Below are 25941 nucleotides of genomic sequence, written 5' to 3' on the forward strand. Positions count from 1 at the left end.
GGTGGTATCACCACCCCAGTTATTTCCTTAACAATAGCAATTCATCTTAGGACAAGAAAAGGTTTACAGCCTGCCTCCTAATTTGGAAATATTTTAGTCAGTATTTTATGAGGACCTCTCCTTGGTACCATCTTCTTATGCTTTGGAAACTTAATTTCTTTTTGCTTTTGCACTGGTCCTGGGCAGCTAAGTCCAGTTTCTGCTCAATTGTTTCATCTCTAAGGAGGGAGAAAATGGAGCCTTTTCTGGTTCGAGCCTCTGGAGGCGGCATAACAATAGACAACACTTCATTGCTATCGTGAGTTAATAAAAACATTTTTGCTAGTTCTTTCTGCATTTTGTGTATTACAAAACAACATGTTTTTCCCTTCATTGCTTTGGAAGCTGAATGTGCAAAGGAGATGGGCTCAGATTTGACTCTAAGGCAACAGAGGACAGCACAGTCTTGGCAATTATACCAGAAGGGTCTGAAAAGCAGTAGGTCTCATACATGGCATTTGCATGTTCTGGCCTATAAGTGGGTTGCATCCTGTTATGGAAGGCTTGGAGGACATTTCCTCAAGATGACAGACAAGGACTCTTTTATCACAGAATAGAAACAGGAAGGAATATCTTCGCCAGTAAGTTAGTGGATTTTCAACGCTGTGCTCCTGGGGCTCCTCAAGAGCATATTGTGGTTCCTCTAGGAGCAGATACATAACAGCAGACAACTCTTCCTGAAAGAAGAAGAAGAGTTTGGATTTGATATCCCGCTTTATCACTACCCGAAGGAGTCTCAAAGTGGCTAACATTCTCCTTTCCCTTCCTCCCCCACAACAAACACTCTGTGAGGTGCATGGGGATGAGAGACTTCAAAGAAGTGTGACTGGCCCAAGGTCACCCAGCAGCTGCATGTGGAGGAGTGGGGAAGCGAACCCGGTTCCCCAGATTACGAGACTACCGCTCTTAACCACTGCACCACACTGGCTCTCTTGCACATCAGACAACTTGCACACCACTTCTGATCATTCACAAAAGAGTGGAACCACAAGGGAGTGTTGGTTGTTCTCGGGTAGACTCCCATGAAGGGGTGTAACAAAGCTCCGATGCCCCCTGCAAACTGAGTGGACCCTTTAGGACTTTCTACAGGATTCTCTGTGCTGTGTGGGTGATTCCATGGCAGGGTGCACGGGGGGGGGGGGCGGGGGGGCGGCACGTCTCAGGAGAAATAACCTAGTTCAGTGGTAGAGCAGATGCTTGCTTCTATGCAGAAGATGCCAGTTTCAATCCCTGCTCTCTCCAGTTAGAGGCAGCAGGTAACGTTGAATATTTTTTCTCTGCTCGCGATTCTGGGAGAGCCAGTAACAAAGAAGACCCTTTGGGAGAAGCCGTCCCAGCAGGTGGAAGTCTGTTTCCTCTGTTCCCCAGCAGACAAACTGGTGTGGCATGTGGAAAGGGAGTGATTTTGTGGCGCATGTAATGTTACTTGAATGTCTTGTACCTACCTTGCTTTCCTGCCTTCTGGCTACCGCACTTGGTTCATCTGAAATGAGGAGACAAATTTTTTTTTTTTATTTATTTATTTACAGCTATTAGCCCATAAAATATGTACAAACCTAAAAGCACAGAAACATAAAAACCAATACATCTAACAACAGAAGGGGAACACCACGATGCAAGAAATGAGGAGACAATTGTTTGCAATGCTTTAGTCATCTATAATCCACCCCAAAGCTCCCTAAAGGCAAAGGGAGGTTTTCCTCTTAAGCTTCAGTAGCCTTTGAAATACATTCCTGGGTGTTAAAATAATTTATTCTAAGGGAACTTTAGACTGCAGATGTTGCTGAATGGTTTTGCGGTGTGCGAAGAACGGATGAGGGAGGGATGTGACTATTTGTGAATCTACCCTGTATGATTGGTATGGGAGGAGGAGAAGAAGGAGAAGGAGAAGGAGAAGAAGAAGAAGAGGAGGAGGAGGAGGAGGAGGAGGAAGAGGAGTAGTTTGGATTTGACATCCCGCTTTATCACTAACTGAAGGAGTCTCAAAGCGGCTAACATTCTCCTTTCCCTTCCTCCCCCACAACAAACACTCTGTGAGGTGAATGGGGCTGAAAGACTTCAAAGAAGTGTGACTAGCCCAAGGTCACCCAGCAGCTGCATGTGGAGGAGCAGGGAAGCGAACCCGGTTCACCAGATTACGAGTCCACCGCTCTTAACCACTACACCATACTGGCTGGGAGACCCCCAAAGGTTACCCAAGAAATCTTCTAAGCTCTTTGACCTTTGTCCTGATCTTTTCTTCAGATACTGATTTTAAAAATGTAAGGGCTTAGGTTGTCCTCTTTCTTGAGAACAGACTGAGGGCAAAAATATGAATCATTACACCAGCTTTCAGGCTCCTTCACAAAGGTAGTTGCTGAGCTAAAAACCATCAGTTAGCACAGGGACGTGTCCAGGCAAAGTTCTTGCCAAACCAATTCCTGCACTCTTCCTAACCCTGAACCTTTCATGCTCAAAATCTCTGGCTTACAAGACATCCTGAAAGGCCACTCAGGCCCACCCTCAAACCCAGAGCAATAGTTTGAATCCAAACCAGAATTGCAAATTCACTTCAAACAGCAGTTTGGATGTAAACTGCAGCATGTGGAAACTATAGTTTGCCCAATCTGGATGTCACAGCAAACTATGGTTAGCACAAACTACGCAGTGAGAGGGGGAATTGGAGCAGGGAAGAGAAAGAGGGTGGAAGGAAGAAGCAGGCAAGTCCAAAGCAGATTCATAACAACAGGTTGAAATCCCCCTCCACCACGTATAATATAAATAAAGAAAACAATAAAGATACTTCTCCAATAAATTCACAAATACTTCTCCAATACTTCTCCAATAAAGAAAACAATGCCCGACCTGAAGAATTTGGAGCAGAATTTGGAGCAGAATTTGGATTCAGCAGAGGAAACACAGCCCAGAATAACTAAGGAGATAGTACAAGAATACTTGGCTAGTTTAGATGTATTCAAGTCTCCAGGGCCAGATGAACTGCATCCAAGAGTATTAAAAGAACTGGCAGATGTGATCTCAGAACCACTGGCAGTCATCTTCGAGAATTCCTGGAGAACAGGCGAAGTCCCGGCAGACTGGAGGAGGGCAAATGTTGTCCCTATTTTCAAAAAGGGGAAAAGAGAGGACCCAAATAATTACCGCCCAGTCAGTCTGACATCAATACCAGGGAAGATTCTGGAGCAGATCATTAAGCAAACAGTCTGTGAGCACCTAGAAAGGAATGCTGTGATCACCAATAGTTAGCATGGATTTCTGAAAAATAAGTCATGTCAGACTAACCTGATCTCGTTTTTTGACAGAATTACAAGCCTGGTAGATGAAGGGAACGCAGTGGATGTAGCCTACCTTGATTTCAGCAAGGCATTTGACAAGGTGCCCCATGATATTCTTGTAAAGAAGCTGGTAAAATGCGGACTTGACTATGCTACCACTCAGTGGATTTGTAACTGGCTGACTGAACGAACCCAAAGGGTGCTCATCAATGGTTCCTCTTCATCCTGGAGAAGAGTGACTAGTGGGGTGCCACAGGGTTCTGTCTTGGGCCCGGTCTTATTCAACATCTTTATCAATGACTTGGATGATGGACTCAAGGGCATCCTGATCAAATTTGCAGATGACACCAAACTGGGAGGGGTGGCTAACACCCCAGAGGACAGGATCACACTTCAAAACGACCTTGACAGGTTAGAGAACTGGGCCAAAACAAACAAGATGAATTTTAATAGGGAGAAATGTAAAGTATTGCACTTGGGCAAAAAAAATGAGAGGCACAAATACAAGATGGGGGACACCTGGCTTGAGAGCAGTACATGTGAAAAGGATCTAGGAGTCTTGGTTGACCACAAACTTGACATGAGCCAACAGTGTGATGTGGCAGCTAAAAATGCCAATGCAATTCTGGGCTGCATCAATAGGAGTATTGCATCTAGATCAAGGGAAGTAATAGTGCCACTGTATTCTGCTCTGGTCAGACCTCACCTGGAGTACTGTGTCCAGTTCTGGGCACCACAGTTCAAGAAGGACACTGACAAACTGGAACGTGTCCAGAGGAGGGCAACCAAAATGGTCAAAGGCCTGGAAACGATGCCTTATGAAGAACGGCTAAGGGAGCTGGGCATGTTTAGCCTGGAGAAGAGGAGGTTAAGGGGTGATATGATAGCCATGTTCAAATATATAAAAGGATGTCACATAGAGGAGGGAGAAAGGTTGTTTTCTGCTGCTCCAGAGAAGCGGACACGGAGCAATGGTTCCAAACGACAAGAAAAAAGATTCCACCTAAACATTAGGAAGAACTTCCTGACAGTAAGAGCTGTTCGACAGTGGAATTTGCTGCCAAGGAGTGTGGTGGAGTCTCCTTCTTTGGAGGTCTTTAAGCAGAGGCTTGACAACCATATGTCAGGAGTGCTCTGATGGTGTTTCCTGCTTGGCAGGGGGTTGGACTCGAAGGCCCTTGTGGCCTCTTCCAACTCTATGATTCTATGATTCTATAACCTATGGCATTTATTCCATAAGTGGGGCTGAATCACACATTATTTCCATATTTTATTGTGGGGGGCATAATTTGAGGCTTGAAGTGTGATGAAAGGATGCACCCAATTAGACAGAGGGAGGTGGCCACTTCAGGCAGATTTTTGGTATTATGAAAAGGTAGCTAATAAGAATATTTATTCATTTCAAAAAAATCACACTACTTGATTGTTAAAAGAAAACCTCAAAGTGGTTTACAAAAAGGATAACAACAACAACTGCCAGTAAGGAGGAGAGGTGCTTGTGGCCATATCTGCCTCAAATGTCAAAAAAAACTTGACTAGTCTTGGGTGCTATGCATATTGGGTCATTTTCAACTAAGTTTTCCTCAGAATAGATCCATTAAAATGAATGGACCCAACTTAGGCTTTGTACACATTTCCATTTACATACTACTGATGTCTGAAGTACACATGATGTTAGCCAGAATTCATCTGTATCCTGTAGCTTCTGGAGTAACACTCCTGCTTGATGCCCTCCCCTCAAACCAGCTTTGGTCCATCTGATTAGAAAACAGAAGCTGCAGTATTCAGCGCAGGGATAAAACAATGCACATCAGGTGAAGACAGCCCTGCACCCTGGTTTGCATAGGAACATAAGAAAGCAACTTAAAATGTAGTTGGGGGAAACGACCTCAGTGTATTACAAGCCACTAATGTGTACATAGTCTTAGTTTTCTGTCACATAACACTCTGTTCCAGTCCAGAGAAGGTTACACAGCGAACCCAAAGAGGCAACATATCTGCAGCATCTCCTTCTCTCAGCACCTCACCTTTCTCCTATTTTTGCTTGCCACAAGGATCCCCAGCCAGGTTCCTGAGTCTGAGTATTACCTCATCCCTAGTATACGTCTGCTTGGTCTGCTTAGGTAGGATAAATCTTTCTCTACAAATTCCAATTTCCCCTTTTCAACAGTAGTTTTCCATTAGGGAGAGGAAGCCCTAGCTGTGTAAAACTGGTTAGGAAGCAGAGCTTTTGAACCTCTATTTTGCTTGATTCTTTGTCCTTACACCCCCTTTTCAAAGGAAAATCCTGTGCCTGGTCACCTTGGCACACACAGCTAGGCTGTTGTTTTAAAGTTAACAATCCCAGTTCCAATCCAGCAGCACAACTGATTTCCAAGACAGGAAAATCGCTCGGGTTTTGGGATGGGGGGGCTTTCACCACCAGCGTCTGCCACTTGAAGCAGTTGCCTCACTCTGCCTGACAGGCCCTGACACAAACTGCTAGCAGGCCATTTCCAGCATGCTACAAATACTCATCTGAGCATGAAGAACAATGGTGAGTCTTCTAGCAGATTTCCTGCCCAACAGGAGACACCAAAGTTCCAGCTGGGGGTGAGATGAGATGACTTAGCTGTGTTGTTTTAATGATAGAGCTTTGAGAATATCACCAGGAAACCAAAATGTGTAGCAGCAAAGAGTCATGTTCGTACATGACTGAGGGGGGAGTTCGCCCGGTGGAGGGGCGAACAAGCAACTTCTAACACAATACCTTCGCAAGAAGCACCTCTTTATAATAATTGCAGCCTTAATTTTAATTCTGAAGCGTACTTGCTGATCCAAAGGGTGTTTGAAATGCTGAGGCAGTTGCTTGTGAGAGGGTATCATTACCAAAACATGGTCCTGAGTTGTGTTTCACCCTCAAGCTTCTCTGCAGTATATGACCTAGAGAAACCATGGGCATGAGCTGCATATTCAAGTCTGAGAGCAGAGACTGCTCACCACAGACCATGTGAATAGTATCTTTTCAAGTGGCCAGAGTTTTTGTGTGGCAAACAATTTGTCAGGATCGTGGCTAATGGCCCCTGGTTATGGCAGCTCCGCACAATGATTTGAACAAAGTAAGTTTGGGGATTATAAAGTATGAATGGGGTTATTGATGGGCTGTTTGGTGAGTTATTTGATATGGCCTCTGCCTACTTGTAAGCAGAAGCTAAAGTACTCGTTCAGGCTGATCTGGGCTATTGTTGAGGAGGAGCGGGGAACCTCTTGTCTCATTTCAGACTGAAGAGTATGCGTAATGTCTGTGACAGTTTGAGCCCTCAGAGAAGCAACTGGTTAAACAGAGTAGTCTATTCAGATAAAGCGGAGAGATTCATTCAGATGGAAATAGCTTCTGCAAGCTGAATGGTTATGAAGTATAAGTGGAAAGAGCAAACAAAAGGGGAAGCTGCCTCAGATGGATGCAAATTTTCAGCGCCTCAACTAATGCAGACAGGCAAGTCTCTTTCGCTTTGAGCAGCACTTTGCTGGTTTGTACCTGCCAAGATCTGACCCAGAGGTGTGTTTTTTCCCTTCCTCATGACACTACAATTCCACTGGGGCAAGGCTCGGTGCTTCAGGAAGGCATTTTTTAAAGGAGGCAATTAAACAATTGCAGGCCCTGTTGTGGAGAAAATGAAACTGCCTGCAGTTGAAATTAAGGTGTGCTATTTCTACGAAGGTTGTGCGCCACCCCCAATCTCTGTTGAGTTGTAGCAAAATTCCAGGGAGTTCCAGGCCGTGTATCTGTTGGGAATCAAGACGCAGGGGGGGGGGGGGGGCTTTAAGTAATGTGGTTTATTTTACACTGGAAGCTTTCAATGGAGGGAGTGCAGTTGATAGCATCCACATCCCAAGAGGGGTTTGTTCCTTACAGCAGGGCAGCATCTAATTCCAAGGCATCTCTGTGTCTCTGTCCCAGCCTGCCTTCAGCCAGCCTGTGAAGATGGTTCGGACCTTCAGCTGTCGCATGAAATTCTCCCTCTTTCCTTCTTCTTGTTCCCAGAACACCTTGCCTTTCTGTCTGTTTGCCTCCCTTTCTGTCTGCTTTCCCTGCCCCTTTGCTATTCCAAGTCTAGATTTAAAAGGTGACCATTTTCCTCTAACCGTACGTTATCACTCTGCATAACCTTGGCAACCTCCATTGCCACAGACTGAAGGATTTTCCTGTGATGGGATATCAACACTGTTTGTTATGCTTAACAGCTACTATCCCCAAGCGAGACCCTGGACTGAAAAGGGAGTTTAGCCTGTATTTTTCCACTGGCCTGTATTTTCCTTTCAATACACCAAATATTATCTAAATTCTACCATTTTAATAAGTTTTAACACTCACTAACTTTAGCAATTATGGGTGCCCTTGCATCCCCAAACTCTGTTACCCCAAATCTGTAACAATATTGTTAAACTCCACCCCCAGTCTCCACAGCAGTGCAAGATTCCAGACAGTTTCAGGTGCTTACCAAGTGCCTGTGTTTCCTTTTGGAAAATAATGAGGCACAAAGGAGACTCTGATGTCTTTATAATATATGGTTTATTTACACATATATACAATCTGAGCCTACAATGGAGGGGTTCAGATCATCAGCCTTTCAAGAGGATCTCGAAAGTATGAGATCTTCAAACTATCTACTGCCAGGGTCCACCTGAGATAGCTGAAGATTACCAACTCCCACCAGTTACAAAATGGTGGTGCTGGGGCAAATCTGTCACAAAATGGTGGCACATGGAGGTAGAGTTTGGTATAATCAGCTGGCAATTACTGACATCACTTTCTGCTGATGTCTAATTCATCTTTGAAAACTTTGAAATTATTTGCCATGGCATGTTCCTTGTGGCAAGGAGTTCCATACCTCGGCTTTACTCAAGCCAAGTACATATATTTGCATTCCAAGTATTATGATTCAGCCTCCTAATTTTAGGGAGAATTTGCTGATCCAAAGGTTCTTAGTAGAGAAGACTTTTTCATTTATATATTTCCCCCCTTCCTACCCCCACATGCTTCTTAAACTATTTTCACCCATCCCCTGTAATTTCGTCTCCCATTCTCCTTTCACATTCAGTTTCTACCTTAATCTCAGTTTGACTGTGATTGCGGATGGCCCTGCACTCTCCTCTGAGGGAGGCCAAGAAGTGTCTAAACTGGTCTTGGGGTAGGATAGTGAAGTGTACCAAAGAGGGCACAATCTGCACCTATACGTTGCACTGGAACTTGAAATACAGATCCAGATTCAGTGCAGTTATTGCATCCAGCACATCTGCAGTATGGACAAAGGCATTTTCACAGTTCACCAGACACAAGGAAAGGTCTCAATAATGAACCAAACCCTCCGAGTGCCTTTCACTTCTCTTTGTGGATATAACAACCTGAATGACTAACTCTACTCCAGGGGCCTTGATTATTCCATTGAAGTTCAAGTTTCAGAAGCCAATTTTTCTCCTTCCATTTTTGGAAGTGCTTCTAATTTAGGGATTTGGCTTTATTACAGCTCTTTCCCCCATTTATAATTATTGTTCCTGCCTAATCAAATCTCCTGTGGGGGGAAGCGGTGCTTTATTTAGAATCTAAAACGTTTCTCACACTGCAGCCTAAAATCTGCTGTCTTTTGCCAAATGTTTCCAAGGCAATTTCTGTAGTGCATTTCGAACAAATTTATAGTCTGGTGTGACGTGTAGGAAGAAAATGCATTGCATGCCTTTGGGTTTATCCATTTGGCAGCAAATGCTGAGCTCTGATGAGTATGGTGCTGTCTCAGCTTCAGGGCGTACAGAAACACTTGAAAAATGTCTGTCTAAATCCACTTTGCATGGTTTGCTACATTATGACCAGCTTTTTTTAAAAAAATCTTTTTGGTATGCATGTCCAGGACTAGGGGCATGAAGATATTTTATCCATTTTTCAAATACTTTTCGTATAGAAGAGATATTGAATCTTATTGAATTATATCATGGGCAATATTCTACTCCAGTGATTCTGAAATGTTTTATATTCAGGCACAATTTTATTTTTTTTACACTAAAAAATGTGTACATTCTTTCAAGCAGGGTTGTCTCACCACATTTTGAAGAAGTACACATTTTGGAAAGCACATTGCCATCTAAATAATCTCCCCTATTACCTAACTGCATCACGATCTCAGTCAGCTCTTAGAACTACCATTGCAACTGTGTGATAAACAAGTTATAATTGGGCCAGTTCAGATACAGGGATACTGGTTGCATATGGAGCTGGGAATGACTATTAGCCTTTCAAGTTAATTTCTCATGCCTTCCCTCTCTCCTTCCTCATACGCTAGTTTTAGCACTTTGATCTCAGTTAAAGCAAATCCATTTCCTAATAAATCCAACACTAGAAACTCTGCCCAGTGGTGGATCTTGGGGTCTCAAATTTCAGCGGTGCCCTGTACAATGCTAAAACCCGGCGCCCCTCCACCTCTTGCAAAACTATTGTAAATCATATTTGTGGGGTCCCTGGTGTTGCCCCCAAGACTCAGTGCCCAGTGTGACTGCACTAGTCGTGCTCCCCCAAATCCTCTTCTGCTGTGGCTAACCAGGATCTGAAACCAGGATTAAAATGTGGTTAGTGAGTCAAAGCTCGGGTGTTGGTATTGTGCTTTCTCCCCAAGGCTGAGGCTTCTGCATCTCCTCTTGTGTGAGCCTGCTGTTGTGCAGGTAGCACTAGGGAATCTGGTGCATTCCTATTCACTTTGCTTGGATAATATCACTGTCCATACTGGCAGAGGGAATAGGGGCATCCATGGTACCAAGGGCTTAATGGCATGCTTCAGCCCCTCTTCTGGAATGCTGCAGTCTACTGACTGCCAGCAGATCTTCATGGTCTCCATTAGCAGATCCATCCCTGCATGACAGGGATTGAGCCTCAGGCCCATGAATAGCAACACATTATTCTATTAGTTAACTGCCTCTCTGCTGGTTATTGGTGCTTAAATGATGCTCATCAATTACAGTGAAAATAACAATCCTTGTGGCAGTTTCTCCCATGAGCTCCCATAAAAAAATGCCTCATCCTATCAGCTGTTGCTCTAAGGCAGAAGCTACAGCATAGCACAGAGGTCAGCAAACTTTTTCAGCAGGGGGCCAGTCCACTGTCTCTCAGACCCTGTGGGGGGCCGGACTATATTGGGGGGGGGGGAATGAACGAATTCCTATGCCCCACAAATAACCCAGAGATGCATTTTAGATAAAAGGACACATTCTACTCATCTAAAAACACGCTAATTCCTGGACTGTCCGCGGGCCAGATTTAGAAGGCGACTGGGCTGGATCTGGCCCCGGGCCTTAGTTTGCCTACCCATGGTATAGCACAACCAGTTGCTGCTGGAGGTTACCAGTGGAAGAAGGAAAGAGGAATAGGATTGGCTGGATTCTGTAAAAACAAAGGAATAAAGTGATCTGATGTTTATAGTTCACTTAAACAGTATCTTCTCAGCCTTTGGTCCTGAAGATTTTTGGCAATTTGCGTTCTGTCCGCACAACAAATTTAGTGTGACTTTATTGTCACACATGTCAAAGCCTAATGTGGACGGTGTGAATTCTTTTTGGGTGTTTGGGAGAATCAACTGCATAACCTACTTCGTGTTTCTTTTCTTTTAAAGAAATGTCCATGCCTTCTTCACAGCTGAAGCGTACGTATGCAAAACTGCATAAACCGAACAGTGATGCGGGTGCTCATGTGAACAGGGTCTACCACATTAAAACAAACAAACAAACAAACAAGCAATCATAGCAACAGTGTGCATCACTGATTCAGACAAGACAGTGTGGCAGTGTGAAGGAAGCTGACCCTATTGGGGTGTCGTGAACCCCTCCACATCATAGCAACAGCAACGACACCCCAATAGAGTCTTGTTTCTCCCATAGCCACAGCTTAGGATTCAACCAGTTCAATCAGACATCATGTTCTGACCCTCTCTCCAGCCTATTGCCTTTACCAGACTGCAACCTTTTACCCCTCCAACTCAAACTCTAAACCCTGGCTTTTGTTCTTCTAACCATCTCTCTCATCTGAAGGAGGGGCCCTACCCAACTGCCTTCTGGCACAAAGCCCCCACTCATTCTGCCTTCCTAATGGCTCATTGCCATTAGGTCTTCCTAATGGCCTCTCACCCAAGGCGATTTCCTGGTCAGGAAACTGGCCTGGCTTATATTTAAACATTTGTCTTGATTAGATTCTGACACCTACTGGAGCCAGGGAATTTAGGGTGTATAGCACCCACAAACTCATAGCAGTTAAATGTAGTTTCCCATGTGCTTTGCTTAGCTGAGCTAATAGCAACTCAGAAAATAGTGTGCAGGTGAAGGGGTTAACACATTACCCCCATGCTGGTGGGGTCACATGGTTGCTATTATTTATTTATTCCCCAGCCCACACGTCCTTCTAAGCCACACCCGCTCTCTCTAGGCCACATGTGTCCCCAACCCTGAAGTATGATGACATCCTTGAAAATCTTGCTTGACTGCATGGAGGATAGAGAGGAGTACATGAATGAGTGTGTAGAAACTATCCTACTGTACAAATATAAAATTTATATTCATTTCTCTATCCACAGTTGTCTCTGGTTCACCTCAGAATGAAAAACATTTCCCATTCCCAAAACAGAGGATGCTTTCAATTAGAGGTTTGTTCTCTTACTGCTCTTGAAGTGGAGGATTGTTGTCTGTGAAGTGCAACAAACATGGCCATCCAAATGCATGGAACAGACTGCAAAATGTGAACAGCTAGATCAGCTTCTTTAGTTATAGATAGAAAGAACCTTTATCTGCTCTGGATATGGAAAGCTGCAAGTGTGGGAAGAAATGCCCCACAGAGCATTGACACAAAACAGTTAAGTATATATAGAAAGCAGAGTTTTGTGAGGCCTAGCCATAGAGCTCTTGTATTTATTAGATTTGCCTTTGGGTTTTCTTTAACACATTAATAGCAGAGCAAATGCAGCTGGCCCTGGGAGATTAGATAGCTATTGTTTATTATTTCATTCATTGTTCAGTATGTGCTCTTTTCTGTAAATCCTCCAATTCCTTTGGCATTTCTCTTTGTCCCGAGGTTAAAAGTGCAGCAAATCTTTATACAAACTGCAGCAGATCTGCATTGCAAGTGTTTGTCAAGCATGAGGGTTGCAATCTTCAACACACTAAGAAGGGCAGGGCTCATACTGAATGCCACATACTTTGAAAAGCTTTACATTAATACACCTAAAATACAGTAAAATTCATTGAATCCAATTGATCTGTACAGGACATTAACATCTTTGGATAAAACAGGAGTGTGTGGGTGGCGGGTAAAATAGTCAGGAGACACAAAACATGTTAATAATTAGGAGCTTTGGAAAACCAAGGTTTGGCTCAGACAACCACATAAGCATTGCAACTGCCTTGCTGGAGGAAACCAAAGTCCACCTTGCCTGGCTTTGCAATTCCAACCAGCAAAATGCTTCTGGAAGCTCACAAAGCATCAAGGCATGAGGACACGAAGGAGAGGGGCGGGGGGAGAGAGAGAAAGTGCTGTGGGATATACTGGATCTGAATACAGTGCCCAAACATACTGTATTTTTCGCCCTATAGGACGCACAGTCCCATAAGGCGCACCTAATTTTTTTGGGGGGAAATAAAGCGGAAAAAATTATTTCCCCCCCAGGCGCGGGGCTGGGGCGGGGGAAGCCCAAGCTTTCCCCAACCCCAGCCCCCAGAACAGGCAACTCTCCGCAAGCCGCGGGAGCCCAGCGCTGGGCTCCTGCACCTTGCGGAGAGCCGCGCGAAGTCTGGGCGTGCTGAGCTCAGCGCTCCCAGCCTTCGGCATGCAGGCAACTCTCCCGCGCCGGCTCCCATGGCTTACGGAGATCTGCGCGAAGCCTGGAGAGCGAGAGGGGTCAGTGCGCACCGACCCCTTTCGCTGTCCAGGCTTCAGCGAAAGCCTGCATTTGCCCCATAGGACGCACACACATTTCCCCTTCATTTTTGGAGGGGGAAAAGTGTGTCCTATGGGGCGAAAAATACGGTATTTCATCTGGGCCTGGAGCCCAAGACCCCATCCCCAAATCCTTTGTCTGCTCTTGAGCATCTTTGGGTCCTTATTTTTTGTTAAGCTTCTTACATCTTTGGCAAATAAAGTCAAATGACATTTAGCTGCTCTTCCCTTGCCCCTGGACCAAGGGTCGATTCTCCTATAAACTCAGGAAACTACAGGCCCCAACTCACACATATTCCAGGGAGCTGTAAATGTTATCTCAGTGCCCCTAAATTACTGATGGTGCTGGTCCTCAGTGCCCTTAAATTACTGATGGTGCTGCCTACTGCTGTGTTCTGATGTGGCCTCTACCTGCCCATGCACAGAAAAGACCAGCAGGAACTAAGGAAGTCTGGGACTTGTAGTTCTTGGAGAGCGTGTTGCACATAGAGAGACACAATGACTCTGTGTAGAGCTTGATGGGTTAATTGCTCACTCTTCAGAATATTGCTTTATTTTGTTCCGAGAATGGGCAAAATGTGATGGGGGCTGCTGAGGATCATTTGGATGGACTTGAACTGCAAATTGAACATGGGCTGAACTAGTTTGTTTTGTAAAGGGATGAATCTGAACTGGAATTAGATCATTTTTGGACACCTTGAACTTGAACTAGAGCTTGTTCCTTTTTGAAATGAGCTCTGCAAGCTCTGGTGATGCCTATCTGTTGGTGCTCCCCTTAGATTCATGCATCTACTACCTCTTTCATTTCATTTTATTTTACTTTACTGGCCTCTTTGTGAACAACTGAGTCAGCAGTACCCCATATACGCACTTGATGAACTTCAAGCATGTCTATAAATGTTTTGCTGGATCAAGGCCCAAATGCTTTAATGATTGAGGTAAAGGTAGACTTTGCAACATGCCTGGAAGGTTTAACTTTTCTGAACTTGGATGAAGCAAAAGGGTAAGAGAATTGCAGGGCTTAGTGTGGGGTTTCACTGCATAGTAATTTATTTTCAAAATTTGTTTTAATTAACAGGCTTAAGGGAAGTGATGTTTAAAGGCTGTGATTTTGACATCATCGTACACCCCTGGTGGGGCAGGCGAGCTGAACAGATATATAGATTTGGTTAGGAAGTGTTGGTTAGGACTTCCTTAGGTCCTCCCAGTGAGAAAGATGAATGTGAACTACTAGAAATTGTTAAATGCAAATGGAAGGGGAGATGAGGAAACAGGAAGAATTATAGGGAATGAATTGTGCTCGCTTCCTAGGACTTCCCAGCTCAATTTTCTTTATGTTATAGGAATATCAGAAGTTGCCTTATTTCAAGTCAGACCAGTGGTCTAATGTAGGTATAGTTGTAATCCTTGGTGGCTTCCAAAATATTGCTAACAGAGCTGTCATTTTTCTTGCTTGAATGCTTGTTCAACATTTCCAGTAATAAAGGAACCATGTACTTGGAGTAATCTTGAAACTGCTTTATGCCATGCCTGCCTTGAGCTTCCTCCAGCCCTCAAGTCTGTTTAAAAATTGTGATCTCAGCAGTGTGGGCTGTAACAATGTTTTTGACACGTTGCTGACCATATGACATCAGCCTGTGGGCAAATGTGTGTGTAACATATTTAGCAATGTAAGCAGGCTAGAACAAGTGGTTTTGATGCCAAGAAGCCATAATTTCCTTAGTTTTCTCTTTTTGCATAACAGGCAGAAAGATTTTTGCTTGGGTAATGGACAAAAGAGGCAAATCTCAAGACATGAAGCAGAGCATAATACATTTTCTGTAAGTGGAAGCATGTTTCTTAAAGCTCAGCAGCTCAAGCAACCAGGTTGTATAAGGAAAATCAAACATTATTCACATGTAAATGGTGGTCAATTCCAGAGTAGGCATTTAAATCAGGATCAGTACTTATCGTTATTTTCCCCCAACACCAGATATAATGTAATTCAAATCCTGTAACCCTCCCGTTTGTTTCCCATAAGAAAATCTCTAAACTTTATTAGTGAGTAAACCCAACTACTGTAGTGTGATGTCTGCCAATGTGGTTGTCCTAGCCATGACACTATTTTTGTGTTTTAGGGCTTGATGTTTTTGCTGTTTGCAGAGAGGGTGTGCTCTCATGCCCCTTTCCCTGAGTTCTGGTGGCCCTGCAGCTGATTCAGACGCAATTTGCAGTCTTTAAAATCACATGAAAGAAGGATTGATTTAAGCAAGAGAGATTTTATCTGCTTTAATCTGTTAAATGGAGTTGATTTATTAACAGCGCTATCTGCCCTGTCCTGTAGAACAGGGACAAGGAGCTTCTGGTTCTTCAGATGTTCCTGGACTCAGCTAGCATAGTCAGTGGTCAGGAATGATGAGGCAACATCTGTAGGGACACAGGTTCCCCACCCCAGCTGTAGAACCTTCCCAGACAGAGAGACAATGGACAGTGCCCATCTGGTGCTGTACATAAACTGGGGCTATTTTTATTTGCTTATTTATATAGCATCATGTATGTACATGAACCTTAGAAAATAATGAGAGGAAGAAGACAGATCCTAACCCCAAGGAGTTTACAATCTAAGAATAGACACAAGGGAAGCAACAGTTGGAGGGGAATGGAAGTAGGTGTAAACAGACAAAGAATATGTGACTGCAATGAAAATAATCACACATTCTTCCCCTGTTTACACCTACTTCCATTCCCCTCTGACTGCTGCTTCCCTTGTGTCTCTGTTCAGATTGCCAACAACTTCTTGGGGAAATGTAGTCTGATAATCTAGACTGATGATTAAAGACAAAATGATTTCAGAGATAGCCTTGAGTCAGTACTAGCTTCTGAAGGGTGGGACACACACACACTTTTTCTTCTTCTTCGGCGATTACTCGTAGGCGAGTAAGATTGTCTTCCATAAGCATGGTTTTAACAGTGAGTCCATAAGTGACTGTGGAGGCCAATTCTGGAACCACATGTCCTTCCATGTGCCTTCCTCTTAGCACGTTTCTCCCTTGCATCCTGGGTTCGAGTGTCTTCAAAGCCTATGACACCTTTGGTAAAGGCTGTTCTCCAGTTGGAGCACTCGCAGGCCAGTGTTTCTCAGTTGTTGGTGTTTATACTACATTTTTAAAAATTTGCCTTGAGACAGTCTTTAAACCTCTTTTGTTGACCACCAGCATTACGCTTTCCATTTTAAAGTTTGGAATAGAGCAGTTGCTTTGGAAGACGGTAATCAGGCATCCGCACAACATGACCAGTCCAACGAAGTTGATGTTGAAGAATCATTGCTTCAACACTGGTGATCTTTGCTTCTTCCAGTACACTGATATTAGTTTGCCTGTCTTCCCAAGTGATCCCTCCTCACCAGAGAGTTCCATTTTTCAATAGGTAGGCAGTCAACATTGTGCAGCATTGGACTGGAGAATGTTTCTTTCTTTGAGATGCACACAAAAAGGCTGCACTATACAACTGAAGAGGAGAAAGATTGAGTTCACACAGACAGCAAACTGGAAGATAATACAGTATGCACAACAGAAGTGCTTTCATAGTTAAATAGACCAGAACCTTTGCCTGAGGGGGTAGGAAGGTAGGAATTAACTGTTCCTCCTTGGCTGACTAGTGTGGCATCCTGGATACAATGGATTTGTTCAGTGCTTGAGGTCATTCTTCTATCTATGAACAATCTTACAGTTTTAGAAGCTGTTTCCTTACTGAGATTGCTCCCAACCCTGTGCCACACGAAGGTTTTATATTAAAATATAATACTAAATAATTAGACATTTTCAAATGTGCAAGTCTACCATTATGTTCCAGCTTTTTACAGGTCATGGAGGTTAAGAAAATTAAGTGGAGGATGTTTCCTAAATGAATTGGCAGCTCCTTTGTCCAGTCCACCAACTTCTGGGTGGCTGGGTGGGAACAATTAGGTTTTTCAGATCATGGCACAATTTAAAATAGAAATTGCTTGCAGGTGGTTCTTTGCCATACACTGACAGTAATTAAATGGTGTGGTCTGTGTTTTATGGCCCTACAGCTTAGATGCCAGTTCTTGTAAACAAACAAACAAAAATTCCCCCAATAGACCTGGATGTTAAGAACTCCTTCCTCAAAGTAAATTCCAAAGAATGTGTCTTTTAATGATCCTCAGAGACAAGGCACAGAGAGAGAGAAAAAAGTGAAAAGTGATAATGAACTAAAAGAGTTTCTCACAGTGCTTTCAAATGGTTAGGAGGGTGGTACAAATAAGTAACAAGAATTAGCTATTGAAAAACAACCTTTGGATAGCATTGTATTTTGGCAATACATTCATTTGTTAGGTGTTAATTCTTAGCAGTACCTATGGAAAAAGGAGCAGTCTTTGTTATGTTGTGGGATTATGTTCTGGATGCTTTATTGTCATAAAATGTTGGATCATTTTTAAAAAAGAATATTATTTCTTAAAAAATGAACAAAGTCAATATTTTCTCATCCATCTACTTTTTCGTTGGGCCGGTTCCAGGATTTGCTCCACCTAACAAAAGCTGAACTGAAGAAAATGGGAGCTGAGGATCATATCCTTTCTAATATCTTGCTCCTTAAGGAAACAGAAAGAAAAGATGGTAAGAAGTAGGTTCTATCTAAAATTAATTTGTCAGTCTTATTGGTGAATTTAAAATGAACAGTTTGTTACTGGCTGCCAATTCATTTCCGTGGTCAGTTCAAGGTACTCACATTTGAACACTAAATGACTCAGGCCCCAAATGTCTGAAAGATCATCTCCTTCCTTACAGACACTCTGGAAAGTTAAGATTGGCAGATTGGGGCCTTTTTGGTAGTTCGTCCACCTTCAGAGGTTCAGGTAGGTAGTTGTGTTGGTCTGACGCAGTTGAAATTAAAAAATATCCAATAGCACCTTAGAGACCAACAAAGTATCTGAAAAGTGTGCATGCACACAAAAGCTTATATCCAGAACAAACTTAGTTGGTCTCGTAAGGTGCTACTGGACAATTTTTAAATTTATTTCACCTTCAGAGATGTGTTTTAATGTTGTAACCTTCCCTGAAGAAGAACCAGGATAGATTCCCCAAGGGTAAATCCAGTTTCTCAGATAATCCAGTCGTTTTATGGTATATTAACTGTACAATTGTTTATCTTTATTGCTTGTAGTTTACTTAGTCCACAATCTGAAGTTCCAATGATCAGCCCATCAGGGAGCATTTCAGAAGTGCTGCGCACCTGCCTTCTGAAGCGCCAATGATCAGCTGATTGTTGCAAGTTTAAAGCACAGAACAATGCTCTTATGTTCTTAAGGTAAACAGTTAAGATTAAATCACTTTTAATCATCTCTTGTGCTTTTAAAGTAAGTGTCTGACAGCTGATAGTGGGGAAGAGAGGCATTTGTAATGCACATGAACATTCTGATGCATAGGTTTCATATACGAGTTACACACTTTATTTTGCATCCTGATGGAAAGATGATTGTGATTCTGAAAGACACAGCAAATTCATCTCCTAATAGTGTTTTGATTGTGCAAACTGTGGATTAACAGTCCTTACCAGCAAATCAGCCTTCTTTTTGCATTACTTCGTCCCTGCCTCTATTTTACTGAAAGGGGCGATTGAAGCTGAGCAGAGGAAAGCACAGAAAAGAGACTTATCATGCAAGAACTGTCCTGAACAAATGTGAATGTTGACATCCTCTGCAGATTCAGTGCCAGCTTAGGATCAACAATCTCAAGAGCTTTCCTCAGGAATGCAGAGGAGAACTTTTAAAAAACAAAACACATAATCACAGAGGAGTCCTGGGTGATAAGAGAAATATGAGAAAATGAATGCCTCTCTGCAATTAAAGCCATTATCAAAAGGGATAGTGTGTGCTTTGTAGGCACTATTTATCCATCAAATTCTTTTTCCATCGATCTGTGATTTCATTTTTTTCCCTTGAAAACTTTGCGCGCGCGCGCGCGCACACACACACACACACACACATATATATATATATATATATATATGAATGAATGGGCCACCCTGTGAATTTTTTTATTCCCCCCCCCTTTCAGTAATGTGCTGCCATGCTGCTTCTGAAACTCTTCTTCAGAAGCAATTTGCCTTGTATTTTAGTCTTACTAAAACTTTGCTTTGATCGAGTGGTGAGGGTTGGCAGTGTGTGTGGCCTAGATGGCACCATTCGGAGTGTGGGCAATTGCAGGAAGTGTGGCAGTGTGAATTATGTTGGCTTGTTACAGGATAAGGGGGTTAGACACCTGAGAGCTCTACCTCCTTCCAATCAGCTTCGGCCTTGTATACCTGAAGGAGCATCTCCACCCCCATCATCCAGCCCGGACACTGAGATCCAGCTCTGAGTGCCTTCTGGTGGTTTCCTCATTGCGAGAAGTGAAGTTAAAGGGAACCAGGCAGAGGGCCTTTTCAGTAGTCTTGCCCACGCTGTGGAAGGCACTTTAGCTGATGTCAAACAGATAAACAGCCATGTGATTTTTTAAAAGACACCTGAAGACAGCCCTGTTCAACCTGAAGGCACCCCTGTTTAGAGGAGTTTTTAGTGTGTGGTATTGTGTTTTTACTATTTTTTGTTGGGAGCTGCCCAGAGTGGCTGGTGCAACCCAGTCAGATGGGCATATAAATCAATTATCATCATCATCATTTTCCCAACAACATGTCAGTGGGTGCCAAGTGGGCTTTTCTGCAGAACCAGAATGGGAACGGCAACTTCAAGCATCCTTGCTGAGGCCCTCTCATCTGTTGCAGATCAGGATTTCATGGTCTCCATGACAACAATATCTGTCTCGATTGATATCCGGCCTCTTTCATTTGGCTGGTCATAACACTTGATTTGGTGTTATATTCTGATCATGGGTGGAGAAGTTTGACATGGTTCCCTTGGCATGGATAGAGCTCTGCCTAGCAGGGTTTAGGCTTACTGAGTGGAGGGCTTATTAGAACAATCTGCCCCTAGAGAAAAATAGATCCAGTCCAGATTAAGTCCTGCTGGCTCTGGGGCAATGTAATTCTGGCAGTCCCATCAAAGCGCTTGCTAACATCTGGAATGGGGAAACTACATGAGCAGTTGCTATGTTCACTCCAGAGTGATCTCTCTGTTTGGTGAGCCCATGTGGCTCCCTAGTTTTCTGAGGCTCCCTGAGCAATGAAACTTCACTTCCCGCAAAGGAAAATGCATGATGAATTTGACTGAAGTTGGGCTAAAGCTCATTTCAGAGCTCATCTCATGGCAGCGATGGTGGAAAATAAGTCTTGGTTTTCTGGCACCATTTTGTCCATACAGAGTTGTCTGGCAGAATTGTTCCAAGTGGCTCTTGAGAGGAGATGGTTACCTAGTGTGCCCTATTTGCCAAGCACTTTGTAGTCAACATCTCTAATATATATTTCTGCCTTGACTCCAAATTGAGGGCAGCACCAGATGCAGCTGCTTCTCCTGTTTCTATGGATACTTCTTAATTTGCATAGCCTGTGGATGTAGACAGAATTCTTGAAGTTGGGAGCTTCATCACTTGGCATGCTTAATCCTTGCCCTTCCTGGTTGATTAAGGAAGCCTGCGCTGGGTAGGCTGATTCGGTTGGGGAGCAAAGGACATCGTTCCAACAGTATTGAAGGAAGTGGTGGTAAAGCCAGTATTGAAAAAGATCTTCCTGCCCTTTATAATGTTCATCCAGCAGCATCAGACATCTCACTTTCGGGCAAGGCACTCAAGAATATGGTGAGAAATATGTGTGTGAAAAAGGAGGGGCTGGGGAGTTCACAATTCCACATCCTACTCCTCATCTCTCGATCACAGCTAGAGAATAGGATATTATGTCGTTGCTGTGCATGCTGAGTCTCTTGTTTGTTGATAAATGTGTTGGAGTTTCCTTAATTGCACAACTTATGTCGCATGTGCAAATGAGAGTGCCTAGTGTTGACTGAGGACGGAACTCAGAAGCTGGGAGGGTTTCCACCTTGATGAAAAGAGGTAGAATCAATGGCAGGAACAATTTCTGCTCCTGTTTTTTAGACACAAACTGAACTACAAGTTGTAGAACTAAGATCCTGAACTATATCTTTGCCTTGTTGCACAGCATTGCTGGTGAAAGAATAGGTTCATCCTATTCAAAGAGCCTGGGAATCTTGCTTTTAAATAGATCTGTTGTGTCAGTTAGCTGTGACTACAGGCTATTGTTTTCATAGTGGGGATGAGAAGCTGTTATCTCGTCTCCAGCCCATTGTGAAGAGTTTTTGTTTTGTGTCTGCTTTGGATAAAGTGCTGTGTCTAGAAGCAAGAGTGCATGATCAGTTCCTCTGGGAATGCTTGCTTTTAGCACTTGAACTACACTTGAGCATCAAATTATTGTTGCTTTTTATCCTTCTGTTTTCAAAATATATTTTTTTCTACGTAAAGTTTTCCCAACACTGCAGGATAAAATGAATAGATTTTTAAAAAATCGTACTGATTCTGAACCCAGTTATTTCAGCAAATCCGTACTGAACTGGAATGTAAAATCTCTCAAAAAATTTCAGGTAGCTATGCTGATTGATTTGAAACAAATCCAAGAGCAACAGCAACATGCTGCTACAATTGCAGCATTTCAAAAACAATCAAGTAAACATTCATAGCAAAGTAGTGATCATTGCCTGTTCTTCTGATAATATTTAAAATCCTCACTATCACAGCAAGAGTGTGTTTGATTGGCTCTGATTTGCAAATTGCAGACTGGAGCCAAGCCCTCTAGTAGCTTTGCCAGCCGACAGAGCATTCCACTTTAAACTGTTCCATATTATTATTCATCCAAATATTCTATCAGTACCTGTGTGGTCTTCTGGCTACCCTTCATAGCTATCAGAACTGGAGACTACTAGACCATCTTGTTACTTTTTTTAAAGAAGAGCTGAATGGGTAGACCTAGTTGCCAATAATGTAAACAAACAGTTCTGGCTTTTGTATGTCGTTAAGGAAGTTCTATTTGGGGTGGGGTGAGGAGACAAATGACTCTACTACCCTATCCTTTGAAGATTGCAGCTGTATCCTTATTTTTTTCTGTTTAGAACCCTACTGAGCCACATCTTCGTGGACATCACAAACTGAGTCAAAAATATCACTGACACCTTTACACACAAAGAAAAGCTATTGCTCATTTTGTATTACAGTGGTAGCTCGGGTTATATACGCTTCAGGTTACATACGCTTCAGGTTACAGACTCTGCTAACCCAGAAATAGTACCTCGGGTTAAGAACTTTGCTTCAGGATGAGAACAGAAATTGTGCAGCGATGGCACAGCGGCAGCAGGAGGCCCCATTAGCTAAAGTGGTGCTTCAGGGTAAGAACAGTTTCAGGTTAAGAACGGACCTCCAGAAGGAATTAAGTACGTAACCAGAGGTACCACTGTATTGCTGGAAGAAACAAGCAATTTCTATCCTTGCAAGATATCACGTTTCTCATTTGAAGTTCCATACAGTGAGAGAGTGAGTGAGTGAGTGAGTGAGTGAGTGAGTGAGTGAGTGAGTAGTGATCCACTCATCCTTCAAATAGTGGGGATATCTATAAGGCTGCCATTATGACACTCAGAGCTTCAATCTTGAGTTGCCCTTTTGTGAATGGAAAGGAACTGTGGCCCAGAGTCCAATTCCTTTTTTGGGGGATGGGGGTGGTAGCCCTGATTTGAAAGCAATAGTTCCATTCTTAACTTTGGAAATGGTGCAAAGTTCTCCTGCATTTCATTATTTTCATTTGCAAGTACTAATCTGAAGAAATGGAAAACTAATAGGAAGTAATGCTGCATGATTTGAAGAATGATATGAGTGATACATGATCACATGACCCAAGTAATTGTCATCATTATGTTGCACTTGGTTGTTTCATGAGGAAGTTTGGTGTTTCTTTTGCTGTACTCATAGTCATGTGACCACTGAAAAATCATATGATATACCAATGTGTACATTCAACGAACTGGTATTTTGTACCATTTATTAACTGCTTTTAACTAGTGTATTTTTAGACTGTGTTGATGTATTACATTTTCTGAGCCACAGTCTTATGGTCACCAGACCACAAATGCAGAAACACAGGAAGGTGCCTTATATCAGGTCAGATTGTTTGGCCAACTAGCACAATATTGTCTATTGTGGCTGGTAGTGGCTCCTGGAATCTCAGGTGAGATCTTTTGGGCAAAAGATTCCTGCATTGCAGGGGGTTAGACTAGATGACCCTTGGGATACCTTCTAGCTCTACAATTCTATGTTTCTTTCTTGTGAAAGTTTGTTTTGCTCAGTAAGTAAGTTAGCTATGACTCATTTGTTAATTGATGTTAATGGATTGTAGCCTCTGTCTTTTTATCATGTTTGCACTGCATATTAATATAGTTTATTGAATTAATAGAAATTTTCTGCTAAATGTATGTGTTCCACTACAGTTCTGAATTATACCAGCAACTTTCAAAAATGAACTTCTGTATAACAGCTACTGAGTGCCAGATGTCAGAATGTTATACGAACTTACTCTTCTATAAGTGTGCCAAAAACTGTTTTGAATTGAGACATAGGCTCCTGAATTCTTACACAACTCCAAAAGTTATTTAAAGCAATTTATCCTAAATAATCTCCTTTTGCTATGTTGGAACTTTGGAAAGGAGGCATTTTGCTGAGACAACATGAGATATTTCATTATACTAACTTGAATTAACTTCCAGAGTGAGTTTATAAATTGAGCCAGGCACAATTTATGTAAGAGAGGTTTGGTTTTGTTTTTTAATAAATGGTTGTTTTTCAGACATTTAAAAAATGAGAACTATTCCATCTTCTTTCTGGGTATCTTCAGATATGCTTCTAATGATATATTCAGATATGCTTCTCTACCCTGCATGGAATCCACCCACTAGGCATTTCCTTTATATTTGGGAGCTTCTTGTAAGTGCAAATAGGAAAAATCTTGTTCACACAATATGTTCACAGAGATGAGAAACCTCTGGCCCTCCAGATGTTGGAGAACAGCTCCGATCATTGCTGACTATTGGTCATGCTGCCTGGGACTGATGGGAGTTGGAGACTAACAACCCTAGAGTGCCATAAATTCCCCATCCCTGACTTTATGGAACTCACCGTCATCTTATTCACTATATCTTATATAGTGAATGTCACTAGCTTTGTTGACTCTTTTAAAAAGGATGTCACAAATTCACACAAATAGGTCTATCAAAGGCTATTAACCATTATAACTAAGTAGAGGGGGCCTCTGGGTACTATATGCTGGCAAGTAACTGTGAAGGGCTGTTGCATTCATGTACCGGCACACAACTTGGGACTGCTCAATCAAACAAGAAGAAGAAGAAGAGTTTGGATTTGATATCCCGCCTTTCACTTCAGACTTCAGAGAAGTGTGACTGGCCCAAGGTCACCCAGCAGCTGCAGGTGGAGGAGCGGAGACGCGAACCCGGTTCCCCAGATTACATGACTACCGCTCTTAACCACTACACCACACTGGCTCTCACCAAACAAGGCTGGGTTTGGGGCCATTTACTTGTGACCGTGGTTTGAATGTTTGATTACTCAATTTGGGGGGGGTGCCACAAAATGTCGCTTTGAAACACAAAGTGGCACAAAACGAGCACAAAACTTTGGCACCTGTTTGGAGACAATTGGACAAGGTTGCATTTGGGGGCATTAGCCCCCGATTTGCTGTGTCAGTTACGGGGTCACAAATTAATGGAGGGCCTTCATGTCCTTCTTCTGTTCTTCCTAGAGCAGTGGTTCTCAAACGTTTTTCCTCTGGGTCACCCTTTCAGAATACAAATTTGCTCGCGCCCCTCCGGATTTCTTATTGATGAGAAATACATTGCAAAATGAAAAGAAAGAATTCCTAGCAGTGCCTAATTTATATAACATAGAACACAACTACTTTATAATATGATCATGGGACATGCAGAAACTATAAAACAATGCAGCTACATAAGAACATGAATCATTCCTCAAATATGTTGATTGTCCTCAAATCTTCCTGCCACACTTGCCACCCTCTCCTGCCACACCAGTGTGGCGCACCACACCCCTTGAGAACCACTGTGCTAGAGACAGCATGCTGACTACCGCTTGAAACAGATTTGGAGGTTGGGGGGGGCGGCGGAATCTCTTTTTTGTGATGTGTAGAAGAGACAGATCCTCCCCTTAAGTTTTCTGGCATATGCAGCAGACTTTGGGATTGGTAGGAATGCAGTCTCACACATGCCTCCAGGATTTCGTTGTAATTTTGTTGTCCCGGAGAGGGGGCAATGACAATAAAGATATTATTATTATTATTATTATTTGCAGAACTAGGGATTATTGCTTTTGTTGAGCACCTCCAAATCCAGGCTTGAGGTGATAAGTTATTCTGTCACCCTTCCTCTGGAACTTGGAAAAAGGGGCAATTAAAAAAAATCATTTTATAAAAACAAAAAACAAACAAACACCCTACTATATGTCATCCTTTTAAGGTGATTGAAAGCAACAAGATGTGGGGGTTTTTGCTACTTCCGAACACTTGCAAATATCACTATTAATAGCTGGCCCTTCCATTCCCTTGAATACTCTCAGTATGCAAGAGGACTCAGGTAGGGTAGGGTTGAGAGAACCACAAATAATGACTAGCTACCAAGGCCAGCTAAGATTTGGAGAATCCCCCCAAAACACAACAAAAATGTATTGCATG

The 25941-nt window shown here is 42.8% G+C and overlaps 1 protein-coding gene and 2 long non-coding RNA genes across 4 annotated transcripts in view; 2 read left to right on the forward strand and 1 right to left on the reverse strand.

Moving 5' to 3' along the window:
* Positions 1–718, forward strand: part of LOC310846696 — a 23329-nt gene extending 22611 nt beyond the window's left edge. The window contains exon 3 of the long non-coding RNA XR_014565482.1: positions 187–718. This is a non-coding gene — a long non-coding RNA (uncharacterized lncRNA). The remainder of the gene's footprint in view (positions 1–186) is intronic.
* LOC310846703 lies at positions 167–5713 on the reverse strand. The gene is made up of 3 exons (XR_014565491.1): positions 5613–5713; positions 1485–1522; positions 167–258 (listed from the first exon to the last, which is right to left on the reverse strand). It is a non-coding gene; the product is annotated as an uncharacterized lncRNA (long non-coding RNA).
* A 93-nt stretch (positions 5714–5806) lies between these two features.
* On the forward strand, positions 5807–24351 carry LOC310846653 (uncharacterized protein). Of its 2 annotated transcripts, XM_083743625.1 has the most exons (5): positions 5807–5903; positions 11900–11968; positions 17771–17877; positions 18042–18109; positions 23672–24351. In XM_083743625.1, exons 1-5 carry the CDS (start codon positions 5835–5837, stop codon positions 23701–23703), a joined length of 345 nt encoding a protein of 114 aa, XP_083599751.1. In that variant the 5' UTR covers positions 5807–5834; the 3' UTR covers positions 23704–24351. The 2 variants fall into 2 exon arrangements, 1 of the variants encoding a protein (XP_083599751.1); XR_014565412.1 differs by lacking the exons at positions 5807–5903; positions 11900–11968 and having other exon boundaries at positions 16747–17870.
* The last annotated feature ends 1590 nt before the right edge of the window (positions 24352–25941 follow it).

The sequence above is a fragment of the Podarcis gaigeae genome, assembly GCF_964106915.1.
Source record: "Podarcis gaigeae genome assembly, chromosome: 6".
NCBI lineage: Eukaryota > Metazoa > Chordata > Lepidosauria > Squamata > Lacertidae > Podarcis > Podarcis gaigeae.